Source organism: Marmota marmota, unplaced genomic scaffold (genome assembly GCF_001458135.2).
Source record: "Marmota marmota marmota unplaced genomic scaffold, marMar, whole genome shotgun sequence".
Taxonomy (NCBI): domain Eukaryota; kingdom Metazoa; phylum Chordata; class Mammalia; order Rodentia; family Sciuridae; genus Marmota; species Marmota marmota.
The window spans coordinates 23140286-23165103 of NW_026000016.1; the positions used below are offsets into that span (position 1 = coordinate 23140286).

At 40.1% G+C, this 24818-nt stretch overlaps 2 protein-coding genes across 3 annotated transcripts in view; one reads left to right on the forward strand and one right to left on the reverse strand.

The window, feature by feature from the left end:
* The window catches only part of Lbr (lamin B receptor), a 28301-nt gene extending 13602 nt beyond the window's left edge, over positions 1-14699 (forward strand). For both annotated transcript variants that reach the window (XM_015483596.2, XM_048809301.1), the window contains 7 exons: positions 4498-4689; positions 5303-5406; positions 6871-6996; positions 10221-10389; positions 12018-12098; positions 12195-12317; positions 12700-14699. In XM_015483596.2, coding sequence (XP_015339082.1) covers positions 4498-4689; positions 5303-5406; positions 6871-6996; positions 10221-10389; positions 12018-12098; positions 12195-12317; positions 12700-12860 — 956 coding nt within the window. In that variant the 3' untranslated portion in view covers positions 12861-14699. The remainder of the gene's footprint in view (positions 1-4497; positions 4690-5302; positions 5407-6870; positions 6997-10220; positions 10390-12017; positions 12099-12194; positions 12318-12699) is intronic.
* Positions 14700-16406: 1707 nt separating this feature from the next.
* Positions 16407-24818, reverse strand: part of Dnah14 (dynein axonemal heavy chain 14) — a gene marked incomplete at its 5' end in the record, with an annotated part of 341751 nt that continues 333339 nt past the window's right edge. The window contains 4 exons of the mRNA XM_048809786.1: positions 16407-16622; positions 16986-17132; positions 21488-21651; positions 24201-24340. Coding sequence (XP_048665743.1) covers positions 16407-16622; positions 16986-17132; positions 21488-21651; positions 24201-24340 — 667 coding nt within the window. The remainder of the gene's footprint in view (positions 16623-16985; positions 17133-21487; positions 21652-24200; positions 24341-24818) is intronic.

A 24818-nucleotide genomic window follows, 5' to 3' on the forward strand; every position in this document is an offset into this window, starting at 1 on the left:
TTTTTTTTTTTTTTTTTTTTTTTTTTTGAGAAAAAGGAAAAAGAAGTTTTATTGTTTTGCTAGCAAAGGAGAAACATAGGGGCCTCCTGTCCCAGAGGCTGTGATTCTGCCCATCAGGGAGAAGGGTTTTTTTTTGGTGCTGGGGATCGAACTCGGGGCCTTGTGGAGCTATAACCCCAGCCCCAAGAAGGGTTTTGTTTTAAAGAGGTGGTTCAAAGGCTACATTTCACAGTTGTCTGTCCAGAGGTATAATTCACTTGTTAATTTGGAAGATAGTCATTTCTGTGATCTTCTGAGTTACTTCATTCCAGTGGTGGGTGTATGCTCAAGGACAGATAACTCTGTCTAGGATGGGGAAGAAAGGTAACCTGTTTGCCCTGACATTAGGGAGGGGGAAAAATTAGGGAGGAGGAGGAGCAAGAGGGCAAGAAGGAGAGAAATGTTACAGTGGCAGAGCAGCAAGGGTTATAGTCAAAGCATAAAATGGACCACTGTTACATTTCCCCACTGTCAATTTCTACATTTCTATGGAAAGGGAGCAACAACATCTCTAAGCTGTTCTTGCTGGAAATGACCCAGAGTCATTGTTCTCTATCAGGTGAGGCATGGACAGTTATTAGTTTTTAGTAATCAGGGCAGACCAGAGGTCCATGGTGGCAGTTGGTGGGTAACTAGTCAAGGCATCATATGGCAGGGATCATGCTAAGACAACAGTGAACAAGACAGGAAAAGCATTACTTCTTCTTTTTTTTTTGTAAACTATTAGCACAAAAGGAATTAGTATTTCAGCCAGACTCTGAAAACCATGAAGTCAGTAACTCAATCATGTCAGTGAAAAACAGCTTGAGTTAATCTATGGAGGAGGTTAGGTAGATTTGTAGGTCTGAGATCAGGCTCAGATTGACTCAAGTCAAACCTGTGACTCTAGAATCCTTTGTGATCATCATTATTATTATGCACTCTCACACAAGAACCCTACCTTTATACCGTCCAGCTTTAATTACTTTTGTGTACATCTTAAGTTATATTAAAAAAAAAAAAACATTATCCTTTTAAATGATTAGGACTGTGCTTTGGCTCTACTCTGTTGTTACATATTTGTACACGCACACAACATACCAATATACAGTTTAGTTTTCTTAGCCTCATTAGCACTACTTAAAATACTGTACTTGTCTAGGGTTTCATCATTTGAAGCACTCCCATGGCCTGAGAGAAGCCCTTTACTGGTGTGGGCATCTTGGCCACTCTGACCCTGGGAGCTGTTCCTGCCCCTGCTCACTTGGTTCCAGCTGCCTGGGTCTGAACTGTCTTTTGAATTTGTGCCTTTGCCTGGAAAACTTTTCCCCAAATGTCTGATAGCTACTTTTTTTTTTACTTTTGTTACATCTCTGCTCAGAGAAGCCTTTAGGTCCCTTTCTTTCCCTTGCCCTATTTTATTGTTCTCTCTTGGCAGTTTGCCTTCCCACATCAATGTATTTATCTGTTCTTTGGGGTCCCCACGCTAGAATGTAGTTGTGTGGGCTGAGGCTTGATTGTGTTCCCTGTTGCTCTCTTGGTGCCAGTAGATGAGTGGGCACTAGTGGGTGCTCATAGATGTGGGCACTAAGGCAGGATGAAGTGGTCCTACGTAGCAGTTTGAGAAATGGGCAGATGTCGCCCCCTGTTGGCTGGGTGCCTCCCGTGGTGTAGGAGTATATACTGAGGGGATCAGTCCAACTTGGCCATTTGAAGACTTTGATAAAGTACCATTAACTTGATTTTAGGGCATGTCTATGTCGTAATCTTTTAATGAGTGTTTTACTAGACTAAATGGAGTGTTTTTATTTTCTTGGGAACTATATTACAAATACTCTTCAACTTAAGATGTGGTTATGTTTTCACAAACCCATCTTAAGTTGAAAATAGTGGAAGTAGAAATGCATTTAATACATCAAATCTACCTAACATCCTAACTTAGTTACAGTCCACTGGAGCCTGGCAGTCATTCACCCTGTGATGCTTGGCTGACTGGGAGCTTTGGCTTGCTGGCACACTTTAGCACCAAAGAGAATAGCACCACTAGCCTGGGAAGAGATCCATTTAGGAAATATGGTTTCTACTGAATGTTTTTTGCTTTTGTACCATGTAAGGTGGGAAAATTGTAAGTCTAACCACTTAAGTCAGGAACTGGTCTGTGTGTGTATATATTTTTGTGTGTGTGGTACTGGGGATTAAACCCCAGGCCTCTTGCGTGCTGGGCAAGTGCTCTACCACTAAGCTATGATTCCAGCCCTTATCTGTATCTGTTTGAATGTCTTTTTATCCTGTCCATGCTTTTTTCTAACTTTGGATATTTTTTGTTTAGTGCTTTATCCAGCATCTAGTCTATCTGAAATCACTTTACTGGGTTCTAAAAGGGAAGCAAAGATATTTTAGATGCCTCCTGCATTTTAATGTCATGAGAAGCATCTATTGTAGCTCAGTGCCAGATACTGGTGGGTTCTTAAAACTTGTTTGCTGATGCTGGCAGACTTTTTGTTTGCTTTCACCAAACTCCTTGCTAATGGAACAAATTTTAGAATCTGTGACACTCCCCTTCTCTTTGGTTGTGTGTGCCCAGCCAGTGAAGTGGAGTCTGGGGAAAGATGGGTTTACTTTTTGCTATCAGGTCTCAGGATATTAGTGTTCTGTGGGTTTCTTTCTAGGGTACAGTTTATTTCCTTCTAAGTGATGCTGTTTTGCTTTTGTTTCCTTCCCTTAGAGGGGTGTCACACAGAGACTTAGTTAGCACTTGGACATGGAGTTCTGGTCTAGTTGCCTGATCCCTTAGGAACGATTGCTCTAAGCTAGAGTAAAATAAGGGAAAAAGGGAGGGGAATCAGATATCACAAAGAAATAGGAGGAGAATAGAGAGAAAGGGTGGGGAGGAAGAGGAGATTGAAGTAGAGGAGATGATATTTCCATTTGTATTTCATTTTAAAAAGATGAACTCAGCTACTGTGTATAACTATAATGCTCTAATAAAAAGGAAAAAACCTTCCTCTTCTGGTTATTCTGGTTGCAGTATTAAGAAATTTCTTTTCATAAGATTTTGCCACTTAAGAAATTTCAAATAATTATTTTTAATCCACATAGCTAGAGAGCAAAAAAACTGCTTTAATCCACCATTTCTTTTCTTTTAAATTTTATGGGAGTTGAATGAATATATTTAAAAGTTAAAGTTAAAATATTCGTGGGAATAAACTAATGAGGACATAAGTAGTAAATAAATTAGAAATGACTTTTTCACTTTATGAAAGCTTTTGACTTTAGAATTCTAGTATAAATAAGGTCTGCTTCTTTTTTGTGTTTGAATGTTTATCCAATTTGATGACTTAGCTTTCAGGCACTCGGCTCCCATAAGCAAAACTATTTCTCCAGCCAAAAGACAAAATAGTTCACGGTGTCTCTCTGTATGGGTCAGCGGCAGCAGGACTAGTTCGAGGAGTCTCAAGGCTGCTTTCTAATCTGGCTGTGTGGGTGAATGTCCCTGCTAGGTCCTCACATCCCAACTTTACCAGAGGGTTGTTTGATTGCACTTTGAGGGTGGGGTCTTGAATGTTAGTTCTAGATGATAGAATATGACTAAAACCTTTGGAAGCCGTTATTGACAAGTTAATTCAAGTATAAATACTTATAATTTTACAGCAACTAAAATTGCCTTATTATTCAGTAATGACATTAGATTTTAAAATGTGTGCATGGCCAAGCTCTGTTAATACTTAGCCATCTAGAGGTTGGGGATATAGCTCAGTTGGTAGAGTACTTGCCCTGCATGCACAAGGCCCTGGGTTCATTCTACAGCACCAAAATAAATAAATAAATAAATAAAATAAAATAAAAAATCTGATTTTGGGTTGAGAGTTTGTATTAAATGCATTTTGAGATTCTTTTTTTAAAAATATTTTTAATTTTTTAGTTGTATTTGGACACAATACCTTTATTTTATCTATTTTTAAGTGGTGCTGAGAATTGAATCCAGGGCCTTGCATGTGCTAGGCAAGCGCTCTACCACTGAGCCATAACCCCAGCCCTGCATTTTGAGATTCTTAACAGTGAATTTCTGTGAACTTCAGCTTTCCCTTAATTAAAAGCAGATAATGATTGCTTATAATGAAAAATAATAAATATGCTAAAATATTTGAAAAATTGTACAAGAGTTATGGTATTGAGGATTACGCCTCAGATATTGCTTATTTGTAGATTTGTGTCTATTTAGTCAGAATCATGAAAGTAAGACAAGTGACACTGCATTAGCCAGGTGCCAGGGTACTCAGAGACTGAGGTGGGAAGATCTCTTGAGCTCTAGAGTTCCAGACCAGCCTGGGCAACATAATGAGACACTGTGTTCAAACCAAACTAACCAAATAAACCCCAGAACCAAAACCAACACATTGCATTGTTTTATAACGATGTAAATTTTATGTGAGCCCTGGGTTAATATGACCCCCCATCCCATTTTTTTCTCTCTTAAAGGATTCTATGCATTTATGTTGACATCTGCAGTCATCGGAACATCTCTCTTCTGGGGTGTTGAGCTTTATTATGTGTACAACCATTTCCTTCAGTTTGCCCTTGTAGCCACTATTTTTTCAGTGATCTTGAGTATTTACCTCTACGCTCGCTCTTGGAAAGCACCCAAGGATGAACTGTCTCCTGCCAGCGCTGGTGAGCAGTGGTGAATCGTGGGTTAGATGAATGCCAGAGCCCTCTGCAGCCATTTCTAGACTTGAATAGATGACTGCCCCCTCACCCCCACGTTTCCCTTCTAGCTTCATTTTATGGGAAAAGAAGAGAAATATGAAAAAACAAAAAGATGGAAAAAAAAAAAGCTAAAGAAAAATGAATTTAGAAGAAAATATTAATTTTTTTCTCTTATACTTTTCTGTTCCTTTAGTTGTTTGATGACAATAAATACTTTTGTAAACTTTTGAGAATCACAATTTATAACATTATTTTGTCTAAAATAGTCAATACTTTGGTTGATTCTGACCTAAACTGTTTAAGCGTTTTTAATAAAGTTGCTTATTTTAAAAAATTGTACATTTAAAGAACTTCTGGTTCCTTCAAAATGGGGGCCTTCAAAGGGTGTAGTCTGTGCCCTTCTGCTGAGGCTGCATCCCCAGCTCCCTGCGTACTGTGGGATCCTCCTACCTTTTACCACCAGAACTTTCCTAGGCTCTTGTAGACAGCTGAATTGGGACCCCTGGATAATAGGTGGCTATGAGATTTTAGAGCCTCGTTTGGAACACCGTTTGGGTAAAATCTTTTCCGTTCTCAGGAAATGCTGTCTATGATTTCTTCATTGGCCGTGAATTAAATCCTCGAATTGGTGCTTTTGATCTCAAATACTTTTGTGAATTGCGTCCCGGATTGATTGGATGGGTATGTCCTTTTTTACTTTTTAAATTTAATAATAGAAATTTTTCTTGCATTTAGAAAGAAATGTAGATAATTTTAAAGTAAGAAGTAGGCACTGTGTTTTTAGGAATAATTATAGCTTTCCATATTTTGTTTATTTAACACAAAGTGTTTTCTGTAATATTTTCACTTTATATTTATTTATTTATTTTTTAAAATTCTTTTTCTAAAAATTTTTGTAGTTGTAGATGGATAGCATTCCTTTATTTTACTTGTTTATTTTAATGTGGTGCTGAGGATCGAACCCAGTGCCTCACCTGTGCTAGGCAAGTGCTCTGCCACTGAGCTACAGCCCCAGCTCCTTTCATTTCATTTTATTTTTTTAATATATATATTTTTTAGTTGTAGATGGACACAATATCTTTATTTTGTTTATTTATTTTTATGTGGTGCTGAGGATTGAACCCAGCACCTTGCATCTACAAGGCAAGCACACCACCGCTGAGCCACAACTCCAGCCCCTCATTTTATTTTTTATTTTATTTTTTTAATGTTTATTGTTTAGTTTTTGGCGGACACAACATCTTTGTTTGTATGTGGTGCTGAGGATCGAATCTGGGCCGCACGCATGCCAGGCAAGCGCACTACTGCTTGAGCCACATCCCCAGCCGCCTCATTTTATTTTTATTGAAATCATTTTACCTTTATGTAGGAAAGTGAGAGTGTAGATGAATTAATGTAAGAAAAAATGTATTTTCCTTCTCTTTTTGAAAAAAGCCTATTTTTTTTTTTTTTTTGGTACAGGGGATTGAACTTGGGAGCACTCGAACACTGATTCACATCCCCAGCCCTATTTTGTACTTCATTTAGAGACAGGGTTTCACTGAGTTGCAGAGCACCTCCCTGTTGCTGAGGCTGGCTTTGAACTTTTGATCCTCCTGTCTCAGCCTCCAAAGCCACAGGTATTACAGGTGTGCACCACTGTGTCTGGCCCTAAAAAAAAAAAAAAAAAAAAAAAAAAAAGCCTAATTTCAAACTTGCAGTAGAGTTATGAAAATAAAGAGGTCTCTTGCTGTCCTCATTCCCCTTCCCATAGTGTTAACATCTGATCTACCACAGTATGGTGATCGGTAACAGCAAGTTAACATTAGTGGTTGCTGAGTCTTTGTTTGTCTCTAGTGAGAGACAGTTTTTTGAAGAATACTAGTTGGTTATTTTATAAGTGTCCCTCCGTTTGGGTTAGTCCAGTATTTTCTCATGTTTGGAGTGAGGTTATACATTTTGGCAAGAGCAGCACAGAAGTGACATTATATCCTCAGTGCATTGTGGCCAGGGGTTCCTGGTATTGATACCTCGTCCCCAGTGGAGGGTTCTTGGTTAGGGCAGTGTCTGCTGGGCTTCTCGGCTGGGAAGTTCCTTCTTCCTCTGAGTAGTGCTTGGCATCTCTGGGAATGTCCTTTGAGACAATATTCCCCTCTTTTATTTCAGGTGGTTATTAACTTAGTGATGCTTTTGGCTGAAATGAAAGTACAGAACCGTGCTGCTCCATCCTTGGCAATGATTTTGGTTAACAGTTTCCAGCTCCTGTATGTGGTGGACGCCCTCTGGAACGAGGTAATTAATTTTAGGAGCCCAGGCCTTGGAGTCCGGTGGCTTTGACAGTGGGTGAATGACCTGACCCCTGGGAGTCTTGCTGTCTGCACACAAAGGGGGGGAATCCAGCCTCCTCCAGCTTGCTGTGAGGTGGTGGGAAGTGCCACTGTGTGAGGGCGTGGAGGTGCTGCACTGAGCAGGGCTGATGCCAGGTTTCTAGGCTTTTGGCCACACATCCATGTGAGTCAGCAAGCGTTTATTTAAAAATAAAATATTGTAAGTATTTAAAATTGGTAGATCTTGGCATCTGTTTTTTTGAGTAGTGGCCGATTCACATAACTAAAATTTAACTGTTTAATTACTATATCACATGGAAATTGGTAATCATTTAATTAGAATGGTGTTTTAGGATTGTCAAGAGGTAATTGGTAATCATTTAATTAGAATGGTGTTTTGGGATTGTCAAGAGGAAGCTAAAGAGGAAGATTTCTGATTTTATAATCCATCTGGTTAGAGCCTCACTTTCTATTTTGAAACATTTCAAAATAGAAAGTGAGGCTCTAACCAGATGGATTATAAAATCAGAAATCGAGATACATCGAGGAGACCAGCTTTATTTCAAAAGTTGTTTCCAACTTGTGGCCATTCTCATAATTGATAGGCCACTAATGATTTCTGTGGCATGAAGGCTGGTAAATGTTTTGCTGGTCTTCTCTGTCTCAACTGAACATATTTCTTTTAGAAAGCATTTCTTCCTCAGCCCTATGTTAGATATATTTTTATCATATTTATTGGTATCTTTGCAATCACCTTCTCCATATTACAAGTTTTCTTTCAGTTTTAAAAACAAAATTGGCAGGCCTACATTCTTATGTCCCCAAATAAGTTTTTATGACACTCAGCTGACATTTTGGAGAGAAATCTCCTCTCCTTTGGAATCGGCACTTCTCCCCTTCCTTACCCTCTCCTGAGGCTGATCTTTAATTTTGGCTTTCCATGCAGAACCATAAAGAGTGAGTTTGAAAGTTTGGTATTGATATTTTGGTAATCCTCTTGTTCATCTTTTTTAAAGAAAAATATTTATTTTTTAGTTGTAGTTGGACACAGTACCTTTATTTTATTTATTTATTTTTATGTGGTGCTGAGGATGGAACCCAGGACCTCCCGTTTGCTAGGCAAGTGCAAGTGCTAGTGCTCTACCGCTGAGCTACACCCTAGCCCCCTTTTCTTTAGGAGGATTAGGACCACTTTGAAGTTCAACAAACCTCATTTATAAGTAGAGGGATTGATGTTACCCCTGGTTACAGGTTGTTGTTGAACTCCCCCACCCCTTCGCATAGACTCTGCTCAGAGCTTTGTGCGCTCTGAAGATGGTGATGGCCTTTGATACTCAAGTCCTTTAGCATGAATTCCAGATCCACCCCAAATAAAGTGTGCTTTTGAATTTAAAAGAGTAACTCTTGGTATTGCCAGTGTAGGTCTGTCTGCTGTGATGTAGTAGCTCCTGAGGAGCACATAGATTACATTTCATAAATGATATTTCACTTTTGCTTTATCTCACCTCAGATTTGTTTTTGATTGGTTGTCAGTAATGATTCCTTCTAGTTTCTTCCTTCTTTTTGTTTTGTTTTGTGTGTGTGTGGTGCTGGGGATTGAACCCAGGGCTTTGTGAATGTGAGGTAGACAGTCTACCAACTGAGCTGTATGCCCAGCCCCTTCCTTCATGCTTTCTGTCTTGTGGTAGATTTGGAAATCTTTTGCATCTTAAGGCAAAGCTCTTTAAGGCAACATTAACAGAGCCCGGGGGTGGGGGATTGGGCTGGGAGGTTGTTCGCTGTGTATCTTCTTGTCTCAGCTGTCAAGCTTCTCCAGGAAGGGACTTGATTTTATGATTTTCTTCAGCCACAGGTAATTAGCAGATGCTTAATAGCTTTCTTGAAAGGTCAGTTGGTATAAATTCCTCTATACGAAACTGCCTCACCTTAAGAAAAACCAAGAATGCCAATTTAAGTACACACGACAGGAGGAGCTTGTCTTGGGATTGCCCTGAGGCTCCAGGAGGGGTGCCCCTGAGGTCCTGCCCACCTGGCATTGGGTGCTTAGGCTTTGGTCCTTCTTACTTCCACCCTCTTGGGCCCTGGCTGTTATCCGCATCTGCTTTTGTCTGGTCCCTTTTTAAAAGAATCGCCTTTATCCTGTTTTGAACCCGAGACCAGATCCAGGTCTTGAGGGTTGATATCTTTTTTGCATTCTTTCTAGGGACAAAATAAAGCTCTTGAGGTATCACTCTTTTCTTTTAAAACTAGAACTCAGATCCTTCAATAGAGCTTGTACTAGCTAATCTTTCTACATCAGGAGCATACACTGAAGTTTAGAGGTCTCCTTCGCCAGGCTGGGTGAGTTTGATGTTGGAGGTGTCTGGATTGCTTGGGTCCAGGTCCTGAGGTGATCTGGCTCTAGCAATATGCTCATGCTAGACAACCCCCCAGAGAGGATTGCACTTTTGTTAATTTACCAGGAGGGTGAAGCAATTGACCATGTTACCAGGTAGCTTATTTCTTCTGTGGAAAATGCATATGAGAAGCCAGATGGGGTGGGCTGCTTGGGAGGCTTAGGCAGGAGGATTGCAAACTTGGCAATTTAGTGAGACCCTGTCTTGGAATGAAAAAGGGTTGGGGATGTAGCTTGGTGGTGGAATGCTTTTGAGTACAGACCCCAGTAATGAAGAGGAGTGGGGCGGGGAGGAAGGAAGGAAAGAAAAGCCAGGTGATGATCAGAAATTAGATTGGTGCCCCTGGAATTGAAACAAAGGGAACTGGCAATTTCATTATTCCTTCTTCAGACACATTTTGAACACTTCTCCATGTTGTGCTGGGGTGACAAAGATGAAAACATGGTCCCCACTTTTGGAGGGTTATGGTTCAGTGGAGAGAGACTGGACAAGTAAAGTAGCAGGGGCATCTGAGAAGTGGAGGGAGGAAGGCTGCAGGGGGCAAGGCTGATCTGTGGTTGGAGGAGGGGAAAGTGGGTGGAGGGGCCCTTTGGGGTCTGCTGTTACAGGGCTGCGGACTAGGGGTAGAGCACAGCAGAGTGCAGGCCAGGGGAATCATAGCTCCCTGTTTTTTAACAAAATTTTGGTTGGTGTGTCCTCCCAGAGCCCTTCATATTTGACAGTACTAGCACAGTATTTGAATTCTTTAAACTTGGAAGCTTTTTCTTTCCTTCCCCTGTCTATGTCCTTACAGGAAGCCGTGTTGACGACCATGGACATCATCCACGATGGGTTTGGATTTATGTTGGCCTTTGGAGATTTGGTGTGGGTTCCATTTATCTATAGCTTCCAAGCCTTTTACTTAGTCACTCACCCTCATGAGGTATCTTGGCCTGTAGCTGCTGGGATTATTGCTCTGAAACGTGAGTATTAAGCTCAGCTTCTGGGTAACTATGTGCTGTGGGCCAAGTCTGCTGTGCCCTGGTATCTACCTGTTTGTAATGTGCCATTTTAAATGGTCATGATTAGCTCAGGTTTGAAGTGATTTGTGATGGATGAGTAATAAAAAGATTCTGCATCTTGTGCAGACAATGGATGCTTCATGCGTCTGTTCTTTAGTAGGTCTCTAAACATAATATTTAAACAAAACATCTTGTTTTAAAATTTAAAAATTTGAATCATGATTTATTTTTTCTGTTGAGTGCCTACTCTTCTGAGTCGTTATTTTAAAAATGGGAAGATTGGTCTTGCCCTCAGAAAGCTCAGAGTATTCTCACAGGAGAAAAGACGCATGTGGGTGAGCGCCAGTGTGGGGCTTGGAGTTTTAGGTACCGAGGACTAGTGGGAACAGGCTGGGGTTGTAGCTCAGTGGCAGAGCTTGCCTAGCGCGTGAGGCACTGGGTTCAATCCTCAGCACCACACATAAATAAGGAAAATAAAGGTCCATTGCCAGAAAGGTCTATTGCTAGGAAAAAAATAATGGAATGGAGATGGACAGGGAGCATGTCAGCAGGGTGAGTGGTGGGGAGAGGGAAGCGAGTTTGGGAAGTGAGGAGTCCAGTTTAGCTTTGGCTGGAAGCCTGCCAGGCCCAGTCATACATTTCACTTCAGGATGGATTTTCTTCAGTCCTTTGTCATTAAATCATTTATTAAACTCCTCCACCAGAGGCTGTGCAAGATAAGCATTGAACTTCATTTATCTATAGCTAGTTTTGCTAGCCTAATCAGTGTCCATGGTAAAAGAAGAAATCTTTGTTTGTGATTTGTAAAATTTAGTTTTGTCTGGCTTGGTGGCACATGCCTATAATCCCAGCAGCTTGAGAGGCTGAGGCAGTAGGATCATGAGTTCAAAGCCAGCCTCAGCGAGTTAGCAAGGCCCTGTCTCTAAATAAAATATAAAAGGGCAGTGGTTAAGCACCCCTGGGTTCAAACCCTGGTACCAAAAAAAAAAAAGATTTGGTTTCACCGTTGGTTTGGTTATCTGTATCAAGTGTGCCTGGGTGTTATTCAAAGCAGTATTATATATTTTACAGTTAAGCTAAAAATACGGAATAGACGTATTTTTATTTATTCAGGACTGACAGTACAATAGGTAAGTCAGGGCCTGTTGATGTCAACATTTTGAAATTTAAATAAAGCTACCAACTTGTAGGTTTGCAGTGGGATTCCACATAGATTTGAAGTGGTACTGGTTCTAAGCTGGTGTTTTATTAATAAAGTGTTCATGTTAGGTATCAAAACTAACAGATAGCATATAATTTTGATTACACCAAACTCTAGCACTGATTTTATTGTCGTGGGCTTTCTTAGATTTTATTTTGTTTGGGGATGTGATTGCATTTTGCCTTTAAGGTATATAATGAGAGAGATTTCAGAAGAGTTGCTTTTTGACATTCTGGGCTTGAGAGTTTTCAAATTGTTTGTAAAAATCAGAATGTTCTCTGCTTTGAACATTTCCTCAGAGCCCTGAAATAATTTCTGAGAGAAATTACAGATAATTTTATGTATCAGGTTATATCTAAATTAACAAAAAACTATTTTAAAATTACAGTTTGTGGATATGTAATCTTCCGATGTGCAAATTCTCAGAAGAATGAATTCCGGAAAAATCCCACTAATCCAAAGCTTGCTCGTAAGTAGTAGTTTATATTTGTATGATGTATATTAAATGAAGATTTTATGTCTCTTTTTTAGAGATCATTAAAAATGTATTTTTGTTTTTATATAGATTTAAAAACCATTCATACTTCTACGGGAAAAAATCTTCTAGTTTCTGGATGGTGGGGCTTTGTTCGCCACCCCAATTACTTGGGTGATCTCATCATGGCCCTGGCGTGGTCCCTGCCTTGTGGTAAGCATTTCAGCCCTTTGAAAGATGTGTGTGTGTCTTTAGTTGGGACAGAGTGGGCAGGGGTCAGCGTGAGTCTTCTGCTGACAGTGGTGGGTTGGGATTGCCTCAGCTGAGCTTCTCCGGAGCTGGGTTCTGGTTTTTTGTCCATGCAACAACTTATTTACCCCGCTTCTGTGGGGAATTGGAATTCACAGAGCCTGAAGTTTTACTTTGAACTTCTACAAATAAAATTTTGAGTTTTAAACTGTGCCTGGTTTTTTTCTACATAGAGTACATAGATTCTGGAAAACTGTGATTCTTACAGAATTTGAGGAAAGGCAGGAAAAACTGCGGTGTAGGGAAAATAAAAATGTCCAATGCTTTTGACTGTTATTTTCCACAGGTTTTAATCACATCCTGCCTTATTTCTATGTGATTTACTTCACCATTTTGCTTGTCCACCGAGAAGCACGCGATGAGCACCAGTGTAAGAAGAAGTACGGCCTGGCGTGGGAGAAATACTGCCAGCGCGTGCCCTACCGCATCTTCCCGTACATTTACTGATTCTGTTCTGGTGATTAAAAATGCTCCCATTGTTTAGGCTTCCATTTGTGAAAACAAGGAAAAAAAAATCCAAACTCATTGCACTGACAGGATCTGTAAGTTTTGAGTCAGGACTCTAGAGCCAAGTAGTATGTCTGTTAATATAGCCATGTGTATTTTTATTAAATTAATAACAATGTCAGGAACTTTACAAATAACAATGTTAGAATTTGCTTTTAATAGGAAATTTTCAATCCTTAAAAATTTGAAAAAAAAAAAAAAAAACAAAGCTAGTCTTAAATGCACTGAAAAGAATACTATTGATATTTATAGTTTTTAATTCCAAATTTTGATTTTTTTTTCCCTTTTGCCAGTTGGTTTTTCTTAAGTGAAAACACTGTTCCATTTAGAATACATTTGTGTTTCATTGCATTAAGAAAACAATTTCATTTGCTTCTCTTTAAATCATTTACAAGTTATGTGATTTTTAAAGGGATTCGCTGTACATGGAGAGTGATGGCAGGTTAGGAGCAGACACTGTTTAAAGAGGCCCATTGGTAGCAGTTGGCTTAACTTCAACTTCTGAAACTGCATTTGAAAATGTACATACATAGCTTATTTTTATGTAATATATGGTGACTTCAGATTTTTCTGTACAGTATTTTGAATGTGAGATAATTGTCAGGACTAAAGTAGCTTTTTAACAAAAACATTTTCAGTATTTTAAATTAAGTTTTGTAAAGTAATACATGTGAATTAAAAATTTTGAAGCAATTAGAATTCATTTAATGTTGTATAGAAGATGCTCTTAAAACATAGGAAAGGTATTTTTTCTTAATCCAAAGTTTGTGAATTTGGCTTTGCTACCTCAATTGCAGGTGTGTGTTTGCCTTTATAAACTCTTACAAATAGAAAAAATAGAATAAATATATATTTTTGGAGAAACATTACTATTTAAACATTTTTTTTACAAACATTGGTGTTCGAAAATTTGCCATTTAAGGCTACTATTTTTATATATTTTTTTGACTTTTAAAATTCAACAGTGTTTTTGCTACTATTCATTTAAATTGAAGAGTGATTTTGCTACTGTTTAGCTCATGCAGTTTATACTGTATTTTGTCCACATGTCCTTTAGGTCCACAAACCTTGAAAGGAGTGCTATCTGAAAACAAGGCGTTAACTTAAAATTGCTTCTTTTAATAGATGTGCATAAAGGAAATTTAACCTTTAAATTCTAGTGAAGTTGATGTAGTCTCATTCATTATTAATTGTCCTATAATGGAACAGTAGCAAATTCACCAAACTTTTGTATTAAAAACTAATTGTTCTCAGTATCTTAAACATAGGGGAATGTAATACTTACAGTGTATGTTTGGGTTTTAATTCTACATTTTATATATGAGCCATTTAGATATGCAGTGTTCATCCTACCCTGCAATTTGAAGTATCTATAACCTAGCTTATGTTAATGTGATCATGGAGTTGGTTTTCTCTAGCATTCTGCATCCTGTAATGTTTAAACATTGCTTTGGTGAAATTGTCAGTGTTTTATCAGTACTGATGTATGCAAGCAAATTTTTTTGTTGCCTTTTTTTTAAGTTATGCTTTTCTCCTAGTATTGGAAAGTGGTGTTCTAGCAGGTTCTGGGCTGGATCACAGGGAGGTTTTGGGGGAGGATGGAGGACATTCAGTTCTTTTCCTGGCAATGAAAAAGGTTTGTTATCAGATGAGTACTGCAGTGCTTGGGCATCAGCTACAGTTTGGTTTAATTTTGCTTTTGACATGTTTTTTTGACAAGCTTTATAATGAAGTTTTAAGTTGGAAATAAAATTTAAAATAAAAATGTTGCTTTGATTACTTTGATCCTTATTTTATTTTTGCCTGCAACTTTGGGATTATTGTCACCAAGACAAATCCTTCACTCACCCTCCCCGCCCCCTGCTCTTTCTAGGATTATTCCTCTGGGACCTTCCTGGATCACTGGGCATCCAAATGGCAAACTGGGTCCCTTGGCCAGTTGCTGTTTATATTGAAGCTGTCACAATGTTAGAGCTTGAAAGGGTAGTGGTGAGGGAGTGGGTAACTCCCGGAAAATGGTTGTGTATTTAGGATTTGCAGTTTGAGAAATGCTAAAAACTAAAATAATACCTTCAAATGAATAGCTATTAATCATAGAGGCATTTGTGTTTATTTAAAGACAGTACATCCTTTAAGAAAGAGGCATTTATGTCTGACAGTGCCTGATGCCCATTTGGGTTTCCAGCTGATAATGCAGCACTCAGGCTGAGCTCAGTGAGGAAATCAGACGGAGTCAGTTCTTCATTCCTCCTCCTGTCATCCCATAATGTGGCAGAAGGTGTGTGTGTGTTAGAATCTGTGCTGATTAAAAATCTAGCACAGGATTCATATCTTGAAGGTCTTTAATTTTGTACTGTTTGAAGAAAAGGCCTTGTGTATTGGTGGTTTCCAGAAAGTATGGGTTGTTTTTAACAAATCCTGGATAATTTAAAAAACTTTTAGCAAATGAATTGCAACTAATAAGACCCCACCTTCTATCTTTTGGTAACATTGTACACTTTATCATTTTCTCCTTGGTTCCTACGAGACAGGGACTGTCTTATAGTTCTTTTCTATAGTTATGCTCCTACTGTTGTTTTTAGACAGTATAGTTTCCTAGGCCAGAAAGCAAGTACATATTAACACTTTGTGGCTGTTTATGAGTCCAGTTTGTGGTATAAGTCCCACCCTTCCACCTCCTTATGTTAGAGAATGGATTGTTATCTTCATGTGTGACTTTCGGTATGTCCATTGCCAAAGTCCAGTGATAGTAAAATGAGGCCTTGAATTATAGCTGTCCTTCCTTTTAGAAATGCAAACCTGGGTGAGTTTAGTCTCAGCACTGGCTGTTATTAAACTGTAAAATTTGGCTGGCATGCCCACCTGGTACAGAGCAGGGCGTCTGAGGATTATAATGGAATTCTTGTTAGTGTTCCAAAGTGTTCCAAAATGATAGTTACAATTATAGGGTACAGTTAAGGAGATTCTTCCCATAGAAACACATTTAGATATATCAATCCTGTTTATGGAATTCTCATGATTTGTTTTTGTAGTCTAGTGAGGTCAGAACCAAGGCTGCATTTCTTTTAAGTAAGGAAGGCTCTTCCATTTTGTTTTAGAAGTCTGTAGGCCAGTAGTGTAGAGTATTCCAAAGGATGTGTATTGCATTTTATATAAAACACAAACCACTAACTTGAGTTAAAAGCTTTTTAGAAATATGCCCTAATAACTTTGCTGGGTACCATGGTTTCAAGTCAAACCTGCTGTGTTCCAGGTTATGCTGACCTGCTCGAGAGCCCAGCTGCAGACATGGAGCATTAGGTTAGAACAAAAAGCAGTTCTAAGATTCCCCCACACATTGATGTCCTCACCTACAGATGAAAGAGACTGCACCTGTCCAGTCTGGCTGACCACTCATTATCATTAGGAAGGGTGTTGATGACATGCGAGGGTCTGAACAGCATAAAGAGTCAAAACTTCAGATGGTTTGGTATGGAAGTTTATTTTTCATTCATTCTTCTCACACAGCAGTGCCACCTGCATGGTGATCCAGTGACTAGGAGGTTTCGCCGTTGATAAATACACCGATGTCAGAAAGTTTGTTGGTAGACTAGTACCAGTGTTAAAAATTCTTGACCTCTCAGGTGTCTGGTAAATTGGACATTCAAAAGTATAGAGTTCTGAATCTGTCTGGTTAGAAGCATTGGGTGTTTCAGTAGAAATCTTGAAAGAGAAAAAAATCCAATAATCAAATTGCATAGTTCAAAACCAGTTAGCTCACATTTTCCCTACATGAAGTCCAGGGGATACAGTGAGGATTGAATGCATAAGTTAATGTACTTGCACGTGGGGAATTTAATTTAGAGGAATTCCCATGGCTTTATAGTACAGAGAAATAACATTGGATGTTAATACAGCATCTGTTTCAGATTTTAGCAATCTCGGGGCTATTTTAAACGTGCGAGGTCTGAAGCTATCATAATTCCCTCTTGAGATTGCGGGTACCGGGGAGTAGGAGGAAAGGTGTGTCTTAGTGAGGGGGAGCTTAGAAGATCAGGACTTCCTGATGAACAGCTGGGTGATTACCTTTGTTGGCATAAAGTATATGTCGGGAAAGTCACAACACATTTCAAGAGGCAGCGAGTCTTCTAGTATATTTTGTTCATGATTCCATCGTGCTCCCTCAAGGAATAAGCCAAAAATATGAACTCCTTCATGAGAGGAATCCAAGCCCTGAGATGGAAGAGAGATGGTGTCAGCAGGTCCCCAGGCAGAAGCTGCCAGCCTAATAGGAACTCCCTGCGGAGATGCCATCCCAGGTGGGACCATCCCTGGTGTGTTGTCCCAAGTTTTTCCCATTCTGAGCATTGAGAATTGTAGGCTTTTGTCTGCCTTCTAGTGCTGATCCTGAATTGACAAGTATTTTCAGACAGGAAAACCCCATATTTCTACAATTGTAATCCTGAGCTGAGCTTCTTAGGAGAAATCAAGAACAGTTGTAAAATGAGCTCATTTTACTAGGCTCAAACTTTGTCACCTACCTCTACCATGGTGGCTACATTACTCAGTAGGGCTCTGAAAATTTAAAAGAGGCAGTGAAGGTTCTATATCATATCTGATTGAAATTAAATAAATCATTAAATGAATAATAAAAGGTGAAGTGAATTTCTGATGAGTGGTGTTAAGCAGAAAACCAGAGTTGCCAGCAGCTCCAATTCCAGGAGTGCCTGGGGGCTGTTGAAGCCACCTGCTCTTCTTCAGGTGTGCTGCACCTGAGGTGCTGAGTGGCCGAGCACCAAGCTGCCCAGGAGGCCTCAGCCTTCTATGGTCCGGCAGTTCTCTGAGGAGATGGATGGACACAGCTCTCCCAGACCAGCTTGTTGGCACAGAGATGAAGTGTGGAACAGCCTGTGCTGTGCTTGGTGACTCAGCTATCTACTCTGTGGATGTGACCTGCCTCGAGGTGCAAGGTGAATTCATATAAAGCACTTCATATTTTGGCTTATTCTATAAAAGACTTACTGGGAATTGTTTTGTGTAATGACTTGACTTTAACGTACAGGCTGTTTCATACACTGTGTTGACTCTAGTGTTGTCTTTTCATATACAACATGGGAGCAGTGACTCTCATGCATTCGACTTTGTTTATACTTGTGTGATTTGGACATGGAATGCATGGGTTTTTCAGAGAAAAGACATAATATGTAAGTAATTTGCAAACAGTCCATGATGAGGTGACTTAATTCTCACAAGAGCTAACCAAAGTGAATGAAAGGAATTTACCTAAATCAAATCTGATTCATGGGATAAACAGAAATAACTGAGAACATCTGATTAGATGGGTAGAGACAAAAAGCAAGTTTGGGAGGGCAGCCCACCCCCTTTGTCCCTGTGAGGCATGAGAAGAGGGCCCAGAGCAACCTGCCTCCCTGAGCGTTGTGTCTGCTGGGTTGTGTAGGAAGGTGTTGGACAGGCTGAAGAGCAGGGTCAAAGCCATGGGGTCAAAGCCATGTCTGGGCTCTTTGAACCTTAATTCTGGCCTATAAAACTAACAATTTTTCATAAATAATGCAGGTAAAGAGCCTATGCGTCTCTGACACACGATAAATGCTGAGTGCAGGTTGGTAAGGGGCCTTGGTGCCATCATGACAGGTCAGGTAGGCTCTGACCTTCTGGAGGCCAGTGGCTTTGTGTTGTTCATCTTTCATTTCCAACAGCTAGCACAGTTTTGCACACATATTTTTGAGTGAATGAATTGATAAACAATTGGACAAATTTCAAGTCCAAAACACATCTGAACTTTAAATTTCTTCCACTTTGTTATCCTTGCCTAGTGGTCACTTTGTTTTTCCTAAACTTCCAGGAACAGGGCACTTACTGTCTACAAATGGATGCTGTGCTAACCACCATGGGCAATTTGGATCAAGTGGAGGCCCTGATGCTCAGTGAGTCCTCCTGGAAGCCTCCGTGGCTGGCACTCCTTTGGAGTTCTAGTAGATTTAGAGTCTAGTTCTTCATGCATCACCCCTTTAAATAGTTCTTCTCTTCTAAGTCTTTTCTAGAATGGAATCTCCCAGTATCATCCTTCTGAAAAGGTTTCCAACCTGCAATCACTCTAGATGTTCTCTGAGTCATTTCTAAGTGCAGTCTGATGCGTGCCAAGAAAAGGAAGACCAGGACTGGAGCAAGAGACCGAACAGCATGAGCCCTAGCCTCCTCCCATGACCCCAGATCCCCAGACACACTCATAACAGCACTGGAAACAAGATGTGTCCCTAGTAGACCAGAAATTATGAGATCTCTAAAGATGGATGATAGAATTAGATTAAGGAAATCAGGAAATCACAACCGGTAATGCACACAGTAAAACCTAAACAAAACAATATACCCTCCGTTCCCCCAACCCCACCCCACTACTGAATCCTATAAGCTAATCTTAAATATTGGTACAAAATTTTGAATAAAATATTATAATTAAGATGATTTGATCACTGTAAATCTTTGGATATAATTAAGCACATTGATAAGGGTTTTAAAAAGTCATGTGATTATTTCCAGAGATACCGAAAAGATCCTTCATTACATTTCGCTTTCATTCTTATTTAAAACAATCTTAATTTAGAAATTATACCTTAACAAAATAAAAGGATAAAAACTAGCTGATTATTTCAGTAGACATGGGAAAAGTGTTTAATAAATTCAATACCTACTTATGATTTAAAAAAAAAAATCCTTTTGACAAACTAGGACTAGGAGGCAACCTTCTTAATCTACAAAGAAGCCTATAATTGATGTAATACTTAATGGTGGAATAGTGAAGGCTATTCCCTGAGTCTTAGGAAAAAGACAAGAATGTCCATTATCACCTTGTTATTGAACATTGTACTAGAAAGAAACTGAAGAACTAAATACATGATAAGCTAGAGAAATAAAAAGAAAAACTAAATATTTAAGATTAAAAGTCTCAATATTGCTGGGGCCAGGGTTGTGGCTCAGTGGTAGAACACTTGCCTAACATGTGTGAGGCACTGGGTTTGATCCCCCGCACCACAAAAAAATAAAAAATAAAATAAAGATATTGTGTTTATCTACAAATAAATGTATTAAAAAAGGTCTCAATATTGCTGAGATGTCAATTCTCCAAAAATCAACTGACAACTGTCAAGAAGAGCGAAGCTAGAGGACTTTGTATGAATACATACTGTAAAGCAACAATAATTAAAATAGAACTGCGGCACAAAGACAGACACATCAGTGAAACATATCAGTGACTGAGAAACAGGCCCAGGGATAGACAATTATTTGATCTATGACAAAATTAAAGTGGGGTAAGGATCATCATTTCAATAAAAGAAAAATGAGACTGAGTCAGTTGGGTACTACCATGCAACCCAAAAGACTTTGACTCCACCTCATACAATACACCAACTCAATTCAATGTGGATCAGAAGCATAAATATGAAAAGTAAAGTCATACAACTTCCAGAGATAACAAAAGAGAAGATTTTAGTAACCTTGCGATGGGAAGATTTCTTAGGACTTAAAAAGGAGATGGATATAGCATAGCAGACTTACACAACAAATAATTTTTGTTCAGCAGAAGACAACACTAAGTAAAAAGGAAAGTCACATACCAAGAGAAGATAAATTCTATATATTAACCTGACAAAAGGCTTATTCCAGAATCTACAAAGAACTTCAACAAATCAATATGACAAAGACTAGCCAATCAAAAGTTGGCTAAAGTCTCAAACAGGAACTTCACAAAAGAGCTTTCTGGAAGTTTTGTGAGTCTTTCTAGTAAATTATTACACCTGAAGTTTGTTTTGGGAAACTCCTAAACTAGCTATTGGTGTTAGAAGTCTTGATAGACTGTGCCCTTAACCTCAAATTTGACTAACCCCAAGTACAAGACTCATGACAAAGAGCCAGTTGTACAGTACTACAAATCCTATTCACAAAAAACAACAATTGTAAGAAAACTGTTAAGAAAATAACCTGAAGATAATTTCAATGTGGAGAAAACAAAATTTCCTGAAAGATGTAAATGACCTAAACAAATGGAACAACTATGTTTCTAGATGGAAAACCCTGATATTTAAAAGACAATGATTCCTTCTTGATTTTGAGCAAACTGTTCAAAATCCTAACAGGGTGTTTAAAACAATGAAATGTGGTAAGCTCATCTTTAATGTGGTTGAGTGTGGATCTTGGAGTAGTAGATTCCTAGAGCAGATTGGCACTTAGTAAGCACAAGCGTTCAAGTAGTGGGTGGTGAGAGCACAGCAGGGCTGGGATTACCCGGAGCATATGGCTGGCTGCATGGCCACCGCTCCCAGCCTGGGCTGTCTTCCTGGCCATCCTCACTGTGTTTGCTGAGTGCTGGTTGGGGGTGGGAGGAGATTCTGCTTGCCACATGGCTGAGCTCTGGAATAAGTGGGCTGCCGGGCGCAGTTGGATGGCATTTGGACTTGAAGAGCTCTGTGCCTTATTTATCTGCCTCTCTGGTACCTACCTGGCAGGTGGTAAGTACTGAATAAAGGTTCATTGAGGGAATGAACAACTACCCTTTCCAATCCTGTCAGTACCTTAAATGCTCTCCTGACTGTGTTGAGCTTCTTTTGGATAATTATGGAGAGCTCCTCATCTTTGATGTCACTGGTGTCAGAAGTCACATGGTGGGTAAAAGTGAGGCCATCCATAGAGATTCCTTGGGCTCTTCCATAGTCTTGAAGCACAGCAGAAAGAAAGGCTTTGAAGAAAAATACCAACAATTTCCTTGTGAGTCTCTGGACTTCCCTCAGGGGTGGGCAACACCCCTTCCCTCATGGAGATAGAAGAGTGGAGAAGCTGAGTCAGGAAGGAAGAGAGATAAGGGCAAGACCTGTGCACTCACCTCACTTAGGTCTTTGTGCTATTAGTCTGGCAAGTGCATACGCCTCCTGGTGGAGGTGAACGTGGATTTTTCTGTAGGTCTAGCCCCTGTTCCCCCATATTTTTATGGGAATAGGGGAGTTATAAATTTTGGATCCTATATCCATTTATGATGCCATCTTGGCAAAAAGATGGGGCCAGAGTGAGGACAAGACTAAGTGTGCCAGAATCTTTGTCAGAAAATGACATATGGACACTGGGAGGAGGAAGGCGCTTTTTTTCTCTGTGGTTGCTTAGTGGCTGGTGGTCATTTTACCCCTGGTCACACAGAGCAAGGCTATGTGCAGCAGGAAAACCAACAAACACATCTCAAACTTGACATGGCCATCATTTTAATCCCAGTTAGCTCTTCTCCCTGTGTCCTTTATTCCCGCACCCACTCAGCTGTTTATGCCAGAGACCTGAGAGTTGCTCAATCTGTCCCTCCTGCATCCCATCACTTCAAACACCGAGTCTGGTTGGTTCTCTTTCCTAATTCCTGTCTACGCAACTTCTTCTCTGCTGTCCCCTACTGTCACCCTACTGCAGGGCACCACCAGTTCTTGCCCTGAGCAAAGCAGACTCCCTGGATGGCTGGGACCTGGCCTTGTACTCCTCCAGTGCACCCTTGCCCTTCTTCCTTCCTGTAGCTATTGTTCATGACCCTTCTGGCCTGAAACACATTAAATAGCTCCCGTGGTCACAGGGTGGCATCAACTTTTAGGGTTCCTGGACCCATCCTTCCAACTTCATCCTACACCATTCTCCCTCTGTGGGTCTTTTGCTCTGATCATAATGAACATTTGGTTTCTTCTAATTTGCTTTCCTCTCTCTTACCTCTGGACTCTTGACTGGAATAATCACCAATACATATATTATTCTCAGTTTTGGGCAATGGACGAACACTTGACATTTCAAGTCAGGCAGGCTTAGTTCAAATCGTAGCTTAATCAGTATTTTTGTTGTTTATTTGTCTAAAGTCATACAACATATGGGCCAAGATTTTTCTATTTGAAAATAGGGATGATAATAGTAACAGTCTCCAAAGATTGTCACGAGAATTGGATGACTTAATTTATACTAAGTTCTTGGAACAGTGCCTGGCACCCCATAAATACTGTGGAAGTGCTTTTAATTATTCTCCTTTTCTTCCATCCCCACCTGGAGAACACTTAACTGGCAGTAACCTTCAAGTCTCATTTTAAAAGTCATTTATTTCCTTCCAGGCCCTGAATTAAGGTACCCATGTTTCATACTTCAAAAGTATTGATTTGTTCATATGTTCCTTCAGAAACACATCTAGTCATTCTGCAAATATTTATTCAGAACTTTGCTGGTGCTGGGGGAGTATTGAAGCTAGATTTACAGATAGGTAGTTAGTGTAGTTAGGTAAATCGGGTCTAATATTGAATAAAATAAAGAAAATGGAGGCCATTATTGAGAATGGAGTCCAGGAAACCAGAGCAGCACTTGGGGAAATTGAAATGTTAATGTCCCCAAGGCCCAGTACCCATCCTAAGGAAGTGTTAAAGAAGCAGCTCCCAGCAAACCGGGAAGTGCTAATCAAAAGCTGCCCCAGGCCCTTCTTGCTTAGATTACTCCTCCACCCACCTATCTCCCACCTTTTGGGCCTTCCCACCTGCATTCTATCCATGCAAGATAAAGGGAAACAAAAGACATGAATGTGGGAAAGCTGAAAGAAGACCTTAGCTTTAAAAAAGGGAAGACCTCCCCCTTCCACAGATTCTGCCTTTTGGGTCCCCTTCTTCCTTGGGGAGAAGTCTTTTCTGCTGTCCTTTAATAAAGCCTTCTACTTTCCACTCTATACTTGCCTCAGTGTGCTTCTCTAGTGTTATACTTCAGCATTCGGGGAAGCAAGTTGTCACCGGTAAACAGCGGTAACAGTATTAGGTTCTATGGATATGACAGCAATAAAAACAGACCCATTCCTGTCCTCCTGAAGCTTCTAGTCTACTACTGCTTCTTTACAACTTCCTGTACATCCCTGATCACTCATTGTGGCAATATCCTGGTAAATTTTTTCTGCTGAGCAGGTGGGGTCCCAGTCCCAGCAAGCATTCAGCCATCTATCAACAAATGAATAAACAACTGAAGCACAGAATCAATTCCTAAGTTATAGTGGTCTCAGGGAGGGTCTTTGACATCACTGAATCATAGCCTAGAGATGAGAAAGTGACCTGCCAAGGTACAGGTGAGATCTGACAAAGGTAAGCCTATTTTGATGAAGAAAGAAAGTGAGAGAGGAGGGAAGAGGCCCTGGTACCTGCCAGGGCATAGGTGCTGTCGTCTAAACCTCTTGTGAAGAGGGTGAGGAGTTGTGGAGATACTGGGCCCAGTGTAGGGCTGATCCTGGTTTCTAATGCTCACCTTGTGGGAAGAAGAAAGCTGGGAGCCAGTATCTTGCAGGAAATCCTTCAAAGAAATCAGACTCTGATTCAGGAAGGTATGTGAAGCTTTGACTAGGTGATAAAGCAGTTTCATTTGAAGATGTGATGAATCTCATGTACCTATTGAGAAGCAGACCAGGTGAGGTGCGTAAGGACATAATAATTGCATACCTGCAGGTGATCTGGGCCATTTCCTCCAGTCCCTCCAGACTCATCCTTTCACTTTCTTTCTTTCTTTTGTGGTGCTGGGAATTGAACCCAGGCCCTTGTGCATGCGAGGCAGGCACTCTACCAACTGAGCTGTATCCCCAGCTCCATTCCTCCCACTCAATTCCCTCCCACTCAGGACTCTTGTGCTATACTTTAATAGGCACCAAGTATGCTTTGAAGCTGGTAAGGGGAAAAGGAAGACAAGCGATTTGGTTGGAAGGCCATGGAATTGAGTAACACAGGGCATTATTACAGTGGGGAACCTGGCTGGGCCTTCTGGAGTCTTATCAATTGTTTCTGAGTTACAGACTTCTCCAAAAGAATCCCCAGAGATGTGGTCTGGTGTTTGCATTTGTTCTAACACTCCTTTATACTTAAATGGTTAAGA